The sequence below is a fragment of the Thrips palmi genome, unplaced genomic scaffold, assembly GCF_012932325.1.
Source record: "Thrips palmi isolate BJ-2018 unplaced genomic scaffold, TpBJ-2018v1 HiC_scaffold_12, whole genome shotgun sequence".
NCBI lineage: Eukaryota > Metazoa > Arthropoda > Insecta > Thysanoptera > Thripidae > Thrips > Thrips palmi.
The window spans coordinates 10,263,052-10,274,505 of record NW_023144623.1 but is presented as its reverse complement, the minus strand read 5'-3'; the positions used below and the strand labels follow the sequence as shown (position 1 = coordinate 10,274,505).

The window sequence follows — 11,454 nt, the reverse complement described above, 5'->3', positions numbered from 1 at the left end:
AGCCGGCAACGCGGCTACGCGGCAACGACACCGTCTTCATCACAATGCCGCCTACATTGTTGCACTACTTTTTTAAATGCCGAATAATTGTCCCGGCCGGAAACAGCAGGTCGTTTGGCGGCGCTGCACAGTGCAGCAGCGCGCCGCAGTGCCGCCAACCTCCGCCATCAATCGCGTCTACGACGTGGCGAATTGCTCGACGGCTCGTCTTTTACTCTTTTCCTGCGCTCTGGGCGCGCGGCCTCGCGGGGCTGCCCGCTCCGCCTGGGCACTGCCGGGGCACTGCCGGGGCGGGCGCGGCGTTTTACACCGCCTTATCGCCGGGGCTGGCGGGCAGCGTGTGTGCGGCATTTCACCGCCGCCAAGCACGGCCCCTTCTTTGTAGCGCGGTGATAAAGACGGCGCACTTGGCGGGGGCGAGCGGTGGAACGGGCCGCCCGCGCGCCTCAGGACGCCGTCGGCGCCAGGATGCCGTCGGCCAGGGCGCTGGCGGGGGCCGCCTGCCTGCAGCACTTGGTGGCCTGCTCGTGCGGCGGCGCGATTTGCCGCTGAAACGGCGGCCGCTAATGCTGCTAATGGATGGACCACGGCGACGAATCGCGCATCGCGGTGTGGTGGTGGCGGCAAGCTAGGCAGGCCGGCCAGGCGCAGGGACCGGTGGCGCGCTCTCTCGGCGGAGCGCGGAACTGGCTCGCGCCCCGGCCGCCGCCTCCCGCCCTCCCTCCCGCCTCCCGGACGCCGGCGGGCAACGGCGGGCGGGTGGAGTGGGGGCTCCATTTCAAGTTCGGCATCGCCGCGGATGTGCATGAAGATAAGGCGGACTTCCCCGCGGATCGGCCAGAAAACCACGTCAGAATCCGAGCAAAATGGTGCTTTTTTGGGCGGGTTCGCGCGCGCATTTCAAAACTCGCGTTGTCTTTCGCATTGAAATGCCGGCCGCGGCGTGCCCCGACTTGCCTTGCCGGACTCGGAGGCGCGGGATAAACTTCGCTCCGCCCCGCGGTTGTTTTATTGCCCGGCGAACGCTGTATCGAGGCTGCCATCTGTTTTCTATTGCATTTGGAATACATTTTGAAATGGCATCTACGCCCCGCAGCCCGCAGCCCGCAGCCTGCAGCCCCACGGCGGCGCGCTGCTTGTTCCTCTCTTTCTCTCTAACCGTTTGCATACAATGCAAAGGCTCGGGCTCGGCTGGACCAAGGGACCGCCGTGCCGCGCCGTGCCGCCAGGCCGTGCCGCCAGGCCCTGCCCGGCCCGGCCCGCCGGTTGGCTGGTCTCTGGCTGGTCGCTTTGCTGGTCGCAGTTGGTCGCTCTTCTGGCGCGCTCGGGCGCGTTCAGGTCCAGTCTTCGGCTTGCATGGCCAGAGATTTATGTGGGCCGAACCACAATGTGCTTTCACGCGCCCCGCCACGCCCCGCCACGGAGCACTGCGCTACACTGGTAAAAACGAGCGGGGAAAGGAAAAAGCGCGCGAAACGCGAAAGGGGAGTGGGCCTCGTCTAGTGGCGCCCGGCACAGTGCACTGATTCAATGCTCCGTCGCGCGCTGTCTCTCTCGCACTCGCGGGGCATCCGCGGCGCGACAGAGAGAGGCAGCGCGACGAAGCACCGTTCGGAATCATCCTGCAGGGACAAAGCTTCTGTGGACGCCCCTAACCTTGAGTCACTCATCCCTAGACTGTCTCTCTCGCACTCATGGGGCGGCCCGCAGGCGTCGTCCATCCATCGACGGCGTGCACGGCGGCCGATAGCGCGGCCAGCAGGCCGGACATGACGGAGTGCGCCGGGGAGGCCAAGCAGTGGCCAAATGAGGCGGGGGGCGCGGTCCCGCTCCCGCCCACTTATTTTATTCGGTGTAACCCGGGCTATTAATGCTCGGGAGTCATATGTCACCTGGGCGCGCGGGCCGCCCCATGCGCCATGGCTGCGTCCGGCCAGCCTGGCTTGCCTGGCTCCCCCGCACCGGCTCCTCCTCGGCCTGCTTGTAATCACTGCCGTCCCTCTGTCCCTCTCGCTCACTCTCACGCGGTTGTAATTAGCCTCGCCAACACCCCCCGTCGAAATCCCTCATTATTGGAAACCAAACTGCGGGGATAAACGTCACGGTTCAAATTAGAGAGAGAGAGACGGTGGCTGGGACGCGGTTCGAACGGCATCCTCCCATCTCACTCCCGCGCCTTGAGGACGCGGCGGCCATTTTCTCGGAATTCCCTGTTGTCTTTGCCTTTGTTTATGTTGGCGTCTCTGCGCAGGGCGGCGGACACCACCATGCTGAAGGAGCGCGAGACCACCAGCCCCCCCTGCGGAGCCGCGGGCGGCGCCGGGGGCGGGGACCCTCCCGCTGCCGGGGGCGGCGCTGCGGGGGCGGCCCAGCACGCTGACACGGTCCAGGGCGGCGGCGGCCCGGGGGCGGCACTGTGCTCCGGCTGCGGCGGCCGCATCGCCGACCGGTACTACCTCCTGGCCGTGGACAGGCAGTGGCACTCTTCGTGCCTGCGCTGCTCCGAGTGCCGCGTCACCCTCGCCTCCGAGCAGACATGCTTCAGCAGGGGCGGCCACATCTTCTGCAAGGAGGACTACTACAGGTGGGACTTAAAGGCCGCGGTTCGATCCCCGTCCCAGCCGCGCGCGGTCGGGTTTTTCGTCTTCGGTGCCGTCCGTGGCTTATGAGAAATTGGCAATGCCTGCCGACGCCATGTTTGCGCCACGCCCCGCCGCCACACCGCCATGGCACCGCCTTCGAGCTTCGAGCCTCCGTGTCGGAATGCCACGCACTTCTCCCCCCCCTTTCTCTCTGTCCCTCTCTCTCATTCTCGTGGACAGATTACTTTTCGTTTCATTCTCGTTTTTTCTTTCGGTACACTACTCGCACATTTCGATGAATTGGCGGAGCGCCGTCCGGGACGACAAAGAGCTTCTAATCTAACGCCACATTCATTCAGGAACCAGTTCGCTCATCGCCCGTCCCCTTCCCCAAGCCCTTCCCCCTCCCACCGCCTGCTCGCCTGCTCGCCTGCCTTTGATGAGAGGTAGATGCCTCTGTGCGCGCTTGTCTGTGTGTGTGTGTGTGTGTTCGTCTTCTAGAGAGAAATGGCACGACGTGCGACTAATGACGCCGCCGCCGCCGTTGCCGCAAATCGCACACACAAGGATAAACTGTGAAATTAAAAAGAAAAAAGAAAAAAAAGTAAAGGAGAGAGAGGGAGCTGAAAAAAAAAGAGAAAAGAATCGAGCCGCACAGCAGTAGCGGCATAGAAATAAATATATACGTCTGCTAAATTAAACATTTTTCTTGTTGTGAAAAATTGCGCTGCCGTTGAGCCACCGCGCACCGCGATGTTGTGTGTGTGTGAGGGTGTGTGGGATTGCTTATCTGGTTTATCAAGACAGTGATCCCCATGCTGTGCGTGTGAGAATGTGTGTGTGCGCGCGTGTCTAACGACACAAAAGGTACATCGGCAAGTGTTGGCGGGGGTGCCCTAGAACCCTATAAAGCAGGCCGAGGGCGGAAGGAAGAAAAGAGGGTTGAAGGAGGGAGCGAGAGAGAGAGAGAGCCATGGGGGTTGGGGCCCCTTGGGGGTCAGGTGAGGCTGGCGGGGGTCGCGGCGTCGGCCCTCCAGCACGGCAGCCGACGGCAGCGCGGGCAGCACCTCTGAAGATGATCGGAGATACGTAAACAAAGAAGCGCTGGTGCTGCAAGAGGAGGGCGTGTTTGTGAGGGCCGGGGCAGGCCGGGGTGCCAGTGTGCCGGGGCAGGCCGGGGTGCCGGGGTGGCGCGCGGCAAAGCCAAAGGCACGCCAAAGGCACGCCAAAGGCGCGGCGAAGGGGTGAGGCGCCGCGCTGCCAGCACGCCGCCGCCGTCCTCGAGGGCCTCGCGCAGCCCGCGCCAGGTTCAACACGGCCGCCACTCGAACCCCTCGGCGGGGTGGGGCATCGCGCCGTGGATATCAAGGGCCGCGGAGGAGGCCGCGAAGGCCGTGAAGGCCGAAAGTTGGGTCGGAAGCGCGGCAAAAGCGCGGCAAAAGCCTGTAGCGGCACTGGAGAGACGAGGCCGACGCGGCGCCTCGACGCGTCCAGGGCCGAAGGGAGTGCTTCTCGATGGCCTCCGACGCCTTGTCAGTGCGCAGTGCTCGCTCACGGCGCAGGAATGAAACTGGTTCACGGTGCGGCTGGCGGTCGCGAACGCCTGCGCGGTAGGCAGCCCGCCGCGGAGCCACGCGCGGCGACAGAGTGTTGCCTACCTCGCAGGCGGGCCGCACCGGCCACCTGCAACTTCACCGATGTTTAATTATTCAATTTAAACGGGGAAATTGGCACGAACAGGGGATGTGATCCGAGGATGAAATCTGCTCGGCAGGATGTTCGCGGTGAAGCGGTGCGCGCGCTGCCAGACGGCCATCTCGTCGTCGGAGCTGGTGATGCGCGCGCGCGAGCTGGTGTTCCACCTGCACTGCTTCACCTGCGCCACGTGCGGCACGGCGCTGGCGCGCGGCGACCAGTTCGGCGTCAGCCCCGGCGGCTGCCACGTCCCCGACGGCAACGGCGCGGGCCTGGGGGCGGGCGGCCCGAGGCCGGCGTCGTGGCAGGCGTACTGCCGGCCGCACTTCGAGCAGCTGCTGGCGGCGTGCTGCGAGGCCCACCCCGGCATGGCGGGCCTGGCTCTCAGCGACTCCCCGACCGGCTCGCCCTACTACCACCACGGCGGCGACCCCGGCCCAGGGCCACTGGGCCCCGCCGGGCCCCTGAACGCCGTCGGCACCGTCGGCATCGTGGGCGCCGTCCAGAAGGGCAGGCCGCGCAAGAGGAAGCTGACGCCAGTGCCGCCCGTGTCCCCGCTGCCCATCGGCGCCGACCTGGGCCACCACCAGCACCTCGCCATGCGCCTGTCCGGGCTGTCCGGGCTGTCCGCGCAGGCCCTGGGTGAGTACAGCGTCAAGGGTAGGAGTCTATGTCCTACCCACAGCATTACAAAACAATGTAGAACCACAGGGACTGCGATTCACGTCCACCAAGGAGGACTCCTTGGCGTGCCGGTCGACTCGGCCTTGCGTGCGGCGCGTTATTGGAAATGGCCGCGTGGCGGGGCGGGGCGGGGCGGGGCGGGGCGGGGCGGGGCGGGGCGGGGCGGGCGGGGCCACACAGCACGGCGCGGCAAGGGGCCGCGTGGGCGGTGCGGGGCGGTGCCGGTCTGCGCCGACCGTGGCGGGGGTGTACACGGACACGCCGAGCATCTAGCCGCTCTGTCGCCAATGCTGTACTGGGCCTCGCCCAGCACGCACGCCAATCCTCGCCCCGCCCCGCCCGCCCCGCCCCGCCCCGCCCCGCCCCGCCAGGCCACGCCACGCCACGCCCCGCCAGGCCACGCCACGCCACGCCCCGCGCACAACAGACTCCTCTACACATGTCTGGCTGTGTGGGCTGACCTCCATTCCGTGAAGCCCCCTTCGGTTCCTGGAAACCAATCGGCCGCCGTCGCCCAGCGGACCGCCAAGCCCGCAGCCAAGGCGCAGCCCAGCGAGCTTCCACCAGTGCACCGCCACCGCCCAGTGCACCGCGGCGGCGAGGTCCGTGACGAGAGTCTGAGGTCGTGTGTGGTGCCATGATAGAGATGGCGAGAACTAGGAGTCTCTCTCGTGTCGATGCCTTCGCGGGTTTAGGACACACCAACGCCCGCCGTGCGATTTTGCAAAAGCAATTTTCACGCCAAACCAAAAATAAGTTTCCTTTTTTTCTCAAATTGCTCTGAAACGGTGCCATTATTTCATCGCCGGCCTCTTCCGTCCACTTTTTACGCAGCTATTTCTTCAACGGTAACCATGACCGTTTGCCTCTGTGTGTGTGTGTGTGTGTGCGGCGCCCTTCGCAGCCGCGCCTCCGTTTCTAGAATGACCAATCACAAGAGAGTGTTTTCTGCCTTCCGCCCGTCACGAGGTTCGCTGCTTCCCGGGTAATGACGGGCCTGAGGGGAGAGAGAGAGAGAGGCAGACGAGAAGGGCGAGCGGGTGCCAATGAGAGGGAGAGAGAGGGCGAGTGAAGCCGTGGGGGAGTACCTAGAAAATGACGCAAGGCTAGGCCGGGAATGCCGAGGCGAGGCAGTGCATGCAGTGCAGTGCGTGGAAGGACCACCGCGGTGCTGCCCCCCGTCAAGCATGCAAAGTATGAAGAGAGAGGAGAGCTGCGAATTCAATCGGGGAACATCTACACCACTTGGAATTTAGAGTTCCATTTAGAATTCCATTTTCTAATTTCAAAATGTCTGCTCGGTCAACTGAATGGTAGGTCAACTGAAAAAGGCAAAAAAAATGGGAATTTCTAGAGCAACATTTTAATAATATTCCCGAATATTCCTATCAATTTTTCTTGAGTAGAAATATGGGTAGTCAACTGATCCACCCCGACGTTTCCCTAACTATTTTAGACACGATGTGTCGTGTTTTTTCAGTTTTTCATCGTTCCCGAAGGACCGCATTCGGTAGGCATTTCGCTTTTCCGCCCCTCGACAGTCCTCCACCAGCCAGGGCAGCCAGGGCAGCCAGGGCAGCCAGGGCACGGCTACCGAGCTGAATGCGAATGTAAACTCTGAGACGAACGCACATACAAACACAAACGCGGAACGACGGCTGCAAAACAAGAACAACATCAAATATTCACCTCACACAGTGTGTGTGCTCGCGTATTGCGCGCGCGGGGCTTTGGCCCAGAGCGCTGCCCCCGAACTCCATCGGCAACAACATCAACAACAACAACAAGCCCCCGTCTTGGCGCCACCCCCGGCCCACCCCCGGCGTCCACGGCGTCGGCCGTTTTGATAGCGCAAACACGCCTTTGTCGCGGACGGCAGGGACGGGCCTGCTGCCCCGCTGCCGCGTCCACCACGCGTGAGTTTGAGCAGCACACACGCCGCGCGCCGCGTGGCCCTCGTGGCCCTCGCGGCCCTCGCCCTTCACTGTTAAATTCAGACGCAGTGTCCGAGCCGCGGGCGGCGGCTGCGGGTCCTCAACGTCCTGGTAACTCTTTGAACCCCAATCTTTCTCGCCCCGCCTCGGAAACGCCTTAACCACGCTTTGTTTGGGGGCACCTGCTTCGCAAAGAAGCCAAAATGTCAAATTGCTTCTCTCCCAAAAGTGCCGCTCTCAAGAATTCCCCGACAATAGTTTTCCCCACAGTGTGCGTGAGCGGTTTCGTGCGACCTCGTGCTTGTGTGAGTGTCCAGCCGTTTGCCTGTTCGCGTCGACGTGGTCAAACCTCCATTGCGAAAAAGAAGCAAAACGACACACTCACGTACACACATACGTGCTCACACACACACACATGTGCGGAGGGGACAGCCGCGAGGCACAGTTGCCTGTCTGGGCTTCGACCAGCAGCCCCGACCGGCCGGCCGGCCGGCCGAAGAGGACAGCCTCATGTTTTGTCTTTGTCTGATAAAATAAAATAACGAAAATAATAACACTAAAATGGCCGTGCGTCGCAACAAAGACGGCGTGGAGGGTAAGCAGTCCCGTAATGGTAATGGTAACGGAGGGTAGGCAGGCCCGGTGAACAGGGCCGCGCGCGGGTTGCCAGCGCACGGCGCTAGGCTAGGGCTGAGGCGCTGGGGGCGAGCGGGCAGACACGGCGCGGCGCGGCACTGCAAGGCACGGCACTGCACGACAAAGAAGGCACCTGTCGTCACGAACTCGCCCTGGCCGATTATATTCCGAGGCGCGCGGCGAGCGCGGCCAGCAGGTCCCCGAGTCCGTCGGCCTGGAGCAGAGCGGCACAGCCAACGGAAAAGCTCCTGCCAAGGCTCTCCTGCTGCCGAGCGCCTGGATCGCTGGACTCGCGGGGACGACAGTGACAGACAGCGGCAACAAGTGCGCGCCCTTTCAGTGTGCCGCGCTGTCCGGCGATCCCGCGGGACCCCGAGAGGATCATACAAAGTCCGGGGGGGGGGGGGGGGTCCGCGCAGCCAGGCAGGAGGCTGGCGGGCGCACGGCAAAGAAAACAACAATGAAAAGCAAAGACAAGGGGAATCAGCCATATCGGCACATTGTTCGGCCGGGGCAGGCCAGGCCGGGGCCCGGTCGGCCCGGTGTGACGGCGAGGGGAAGGGCCAGGGAAGGGCACGAAGGGAACCCATAGGGAGCGGAGAGAGGGAGGGGGAGAGAGAGGGAACATGGTGGAGGCAACGGCAGCAAAAGCAGAAGCCTGCAGCATTCCATACGAATCGGTTCTTGGAAGGCGGAACACAGAACGGAACGACGAGCAGCGAGCAGTGGGGTGGGGGCCAGCAAGCACCAGCAAGCACCAGGCGCTGCCCGGCCCCCGCGCCCCGCGCCTCGCCTTGGAGGCCTCGCCGAGTCCATTTGTTTCACTTCCAAAATGGCGCCGCCTATGGCTGCCTATGGCTGCCTATGGCTGCCTGTGGCTGCCTATGCCGCGGCTGTGCAGGGAGACGCTCTCCAAGACGCTCTCCATGTCGCTGCTCGTGGTCCGTGGGGCCGTGGCCGTGGCGGGCCGGGCTGCAGCAGGTTCTCGTGGACGCTGACGGGGACGACGGGGACCTCGATGTTCTCGTGGACGTTGTCGATGAGCACCGTATTGGTATTCGCCGCGCCCGCCTACAAATCATTCGCTGATGGTGCGGCGATACCTCGATGGCTCGATAGGCAGAGCGCGGCAGCGCGGTGCGGCCAGCGTGTCGCCCTGTCCACCGCGTGCACTGTCCCTCATTAACATACCGATTCATTTGCCCAAATCAACAAAACGCGATCATCTAGACGGCCGAAAATACTTGTCGATGATCGTCGCGGCTGGTGTCTCTCTCGCCCTCACGGCGCGCCGCGCACTCCCTACGGGTGCGAGCGAGACAGGGCGACGGCCCGATGCGGGGCCTCGACAAGCGGAGAAAAAGCGAAATGAGGAGAAGAGTGAGGCGGCCGAGAGGAGATACGAAGGGTGGCTTTGGGCCGCCTGGGCCGGGCCGCCTTCCTTGGGCCGAGTCGGGCCGGAGCTGCGCTTGTTAAAATACTTCGACACATTCTTGGTCTTGGTCGCGGCGGGGCGGCGCGGGGCGGCGCGCGGTGGCCGCGCGGGGCGGGGCGGGGCGGGCCCCACTGTCCCAGCGACCTTCCGAAATGACGTAAAGTGTGTCTGGCGGCCGGGCTTGCCCGAAGGCTCTGCCCGAAGCTAGCCCGAAAGCTGGTCGATAACTTCGCTAGGGGCCGGGGTATCGCCGCACCGGGGGCGCAGAGAAGGCGGTGTCGTGGTCTTGCTGATTTCCCCTACCTGAAGCGCCAGCGGCTGCGCCCGGCAAAATTCAGCGGACGAGCTCGCCTCCACTGTAGCGAGAAATGCGGCCGAGTTTTTGCGACTCCACCTGCCTCTGCTTGTCCCCGTCCCGTCGCCGTCGGGCAGGCCTTCGGGCAGGCGGCCGGACAGGCCCTGCCCCCGCGACGCGGCGACGCGGCGTGTCGCCGTCCCGTCCGGGAAGAATCCGAGGACGCGGGGCGGAACGGTGGAACGGCAAGGATGAAAACCGTTGAGGAGGACGGCGTCGTTGCGATGGCCGCTGAGGCAGTGATGCTACGACGGGGTGCTCGCGACCTCCGCGAACCGCGGCCCCAGACGCGAACTTGAAACAGCGCCCCGCAAGGCGCGAATACCCCCCGCCACCTGCAGCGCGGGGTAGCGCCGCGACACCCTTCCTTCACCCTGTCCGCCAGGGACCTCCCTCACGCGTTGTATCTCCAGCAGGCTGCTCTTCGCTCATCCGTTTTGTCCCTTTTGTCCGCAGAGATGGCGGCGAAGGGCGAGCTGTCCTCCAGCGTCGACTCCCTGGGCTACGACTCCGGCGTGCTGCCCCAAGGTACGCTGCTTCGGCCTGCTCTGCGGTTTACAGTGCCGCTACGCTGTCCTCCACGTCGCCGTTCGGAAGTCACAGTCTGTCTCGCTAGCGGATCAGCTGGATTGCACGGATTGCACTCCGGCTGGACGGGACAGACTCCGCAAAAAAAAAAAAAGAGTTAATTCTGTTTTCTTTCTTTCATGAATGGGGCAGACCTGTCCTCGGGCATGGAGTCCTTGTCGTACGACTGCGGCGTCGGCTCGCCGGGCTCGCTCAGCGTGCAGGGGCAGCAGCGGACGAAGCGGATGCGCACGTCCTTCAAGCACCACCAGCTGCGCACCATGAAGTCGTACTTCGCCGTCAACCAGAACCCCGACGCCAAGGACCTCAAGCAGCTGGCGCAGAAGACGGGGCTGTCCAAGCGCGTCCTCCAGGTGAGGCCTTGTGGGCGGACAGCCCGTCGTAAGCGTGCTCTCTGCAGCGCCTCCACTGGGAGCGCCTGGCGAGTAGGCAACACCTTCAGCACGCCGGCTCGCCGGAGCGCCGGCGGACTAGGCAACCCTTCGGGCGCGCGCCTGTGGGGCAGGCAGCCCATCGAACGCCGAATGACCGCGCCGAGGGCCGAGTTGCCTCGCCCGAATGACGCCGCGCTTCGCTGCTTCGTTGCTTCGCCGATGCCGGCCTCTGTCGAGTGCTAATCCGTGTTTGCCTGTTTGTCTAATCTGACAGGTGTGGTTCCAAAACGCGCGCGCCAAGTGGCGGCGCAACATGATGCGCCAGGAGAACGGGCAGCAGGCGTCTGGCGGCCCCCACGGCGGCGGCCCCCAGGGCGGCGCTGGCCCCGGCGGCGGCCCGGGCACCAACCCCGGCGGCCCCGGCGGCGGGCTGGGCATGTCCGAGGCCTCGCTGGAGGAGCTGCACCACCACCACGCGCACCACCTGGTGCACCCGTCGCCGCACGGCCACGGCGGCCACGGCGGCCACAGCCCGCTCACCACGGCGCCGCTCACCCTGTCCGACCTGTACTGACGGGCGCTCTCCTTGGCGGAGGCCTCGACGGCCACCTCGACGGCCACCTCGACGGCTACCACGCCGCGCCTCACCCGGAAGGCCGTCACGGCCAATCTGGTCGCGCTGACCGTGGGGAGGTCCGAGCGCTTATCCGCACGTGCGTGCCAGAGCGTCACGAGACGGCTCGGGAACAGACGGTCGGCTTGACTCACCATCACCGTGCACCGCGAGCCCGGCCGCGGCTTGCGACACTTGCGTGCGACCAAGTGGTCGGTTGTGTGATTTCTGTTTTCTCGGCGCGTCATGCGCGAACAATACCTCTACCACTGCACTTGGACTAAAGTTGCACTCTCGTCGTGGAAACGCAGTGCGAGTTCGCGTCGCGTAGCTCTAGGGTCTAGGGTGTAGAGCATCTTTCGGTTACCTCTCGAACGCAGAAGTCGTTCTCAATGTGTTACTATCGCCGTTATCGGTGGCATGTATCTACCGTAGCAATCTAGTCATTTTTGGAGGATGTTGTTGCAGTCTGTATGATAATTTGTGATACTTCATATGAATATCTTAGTTGATCCGTAATTTTTTAAATCTTTTTTTTTTCGATTAATTTTATGTAAT

At 63.8% G+C, this 11,454-nt stretch overlaps 1 protein-coding gene across 1 annotated transcript; it reads left to right on the top strand.

The window, feature by feature from the left end:
* Positions 1–2,435: 2,435 nt before the first annotated feature.
* LOC117639862 (LIM/homeobox protein Lhx9-like) lies at positions 2,436–11,415 on the top strand (the record flags this gene model as incomplete). The annotated part of the gene is made up of 7 exons (XM_034375806.1): positions 2,436–2,584; positions 4,357–4,648; positions 4,784–4,919; positions 9,778–9,849; positions 10,042–10,262; positions 10,558–10,657; positions 11,405–11,415. Coding segments are annotated over 7 exons (981 nt in total), but the record flags the coding sequence as incomplete, so codon positions are not given.
* Between the last annotated feature and the right edge of the window lie 39 nt (positions 11,416–11,454).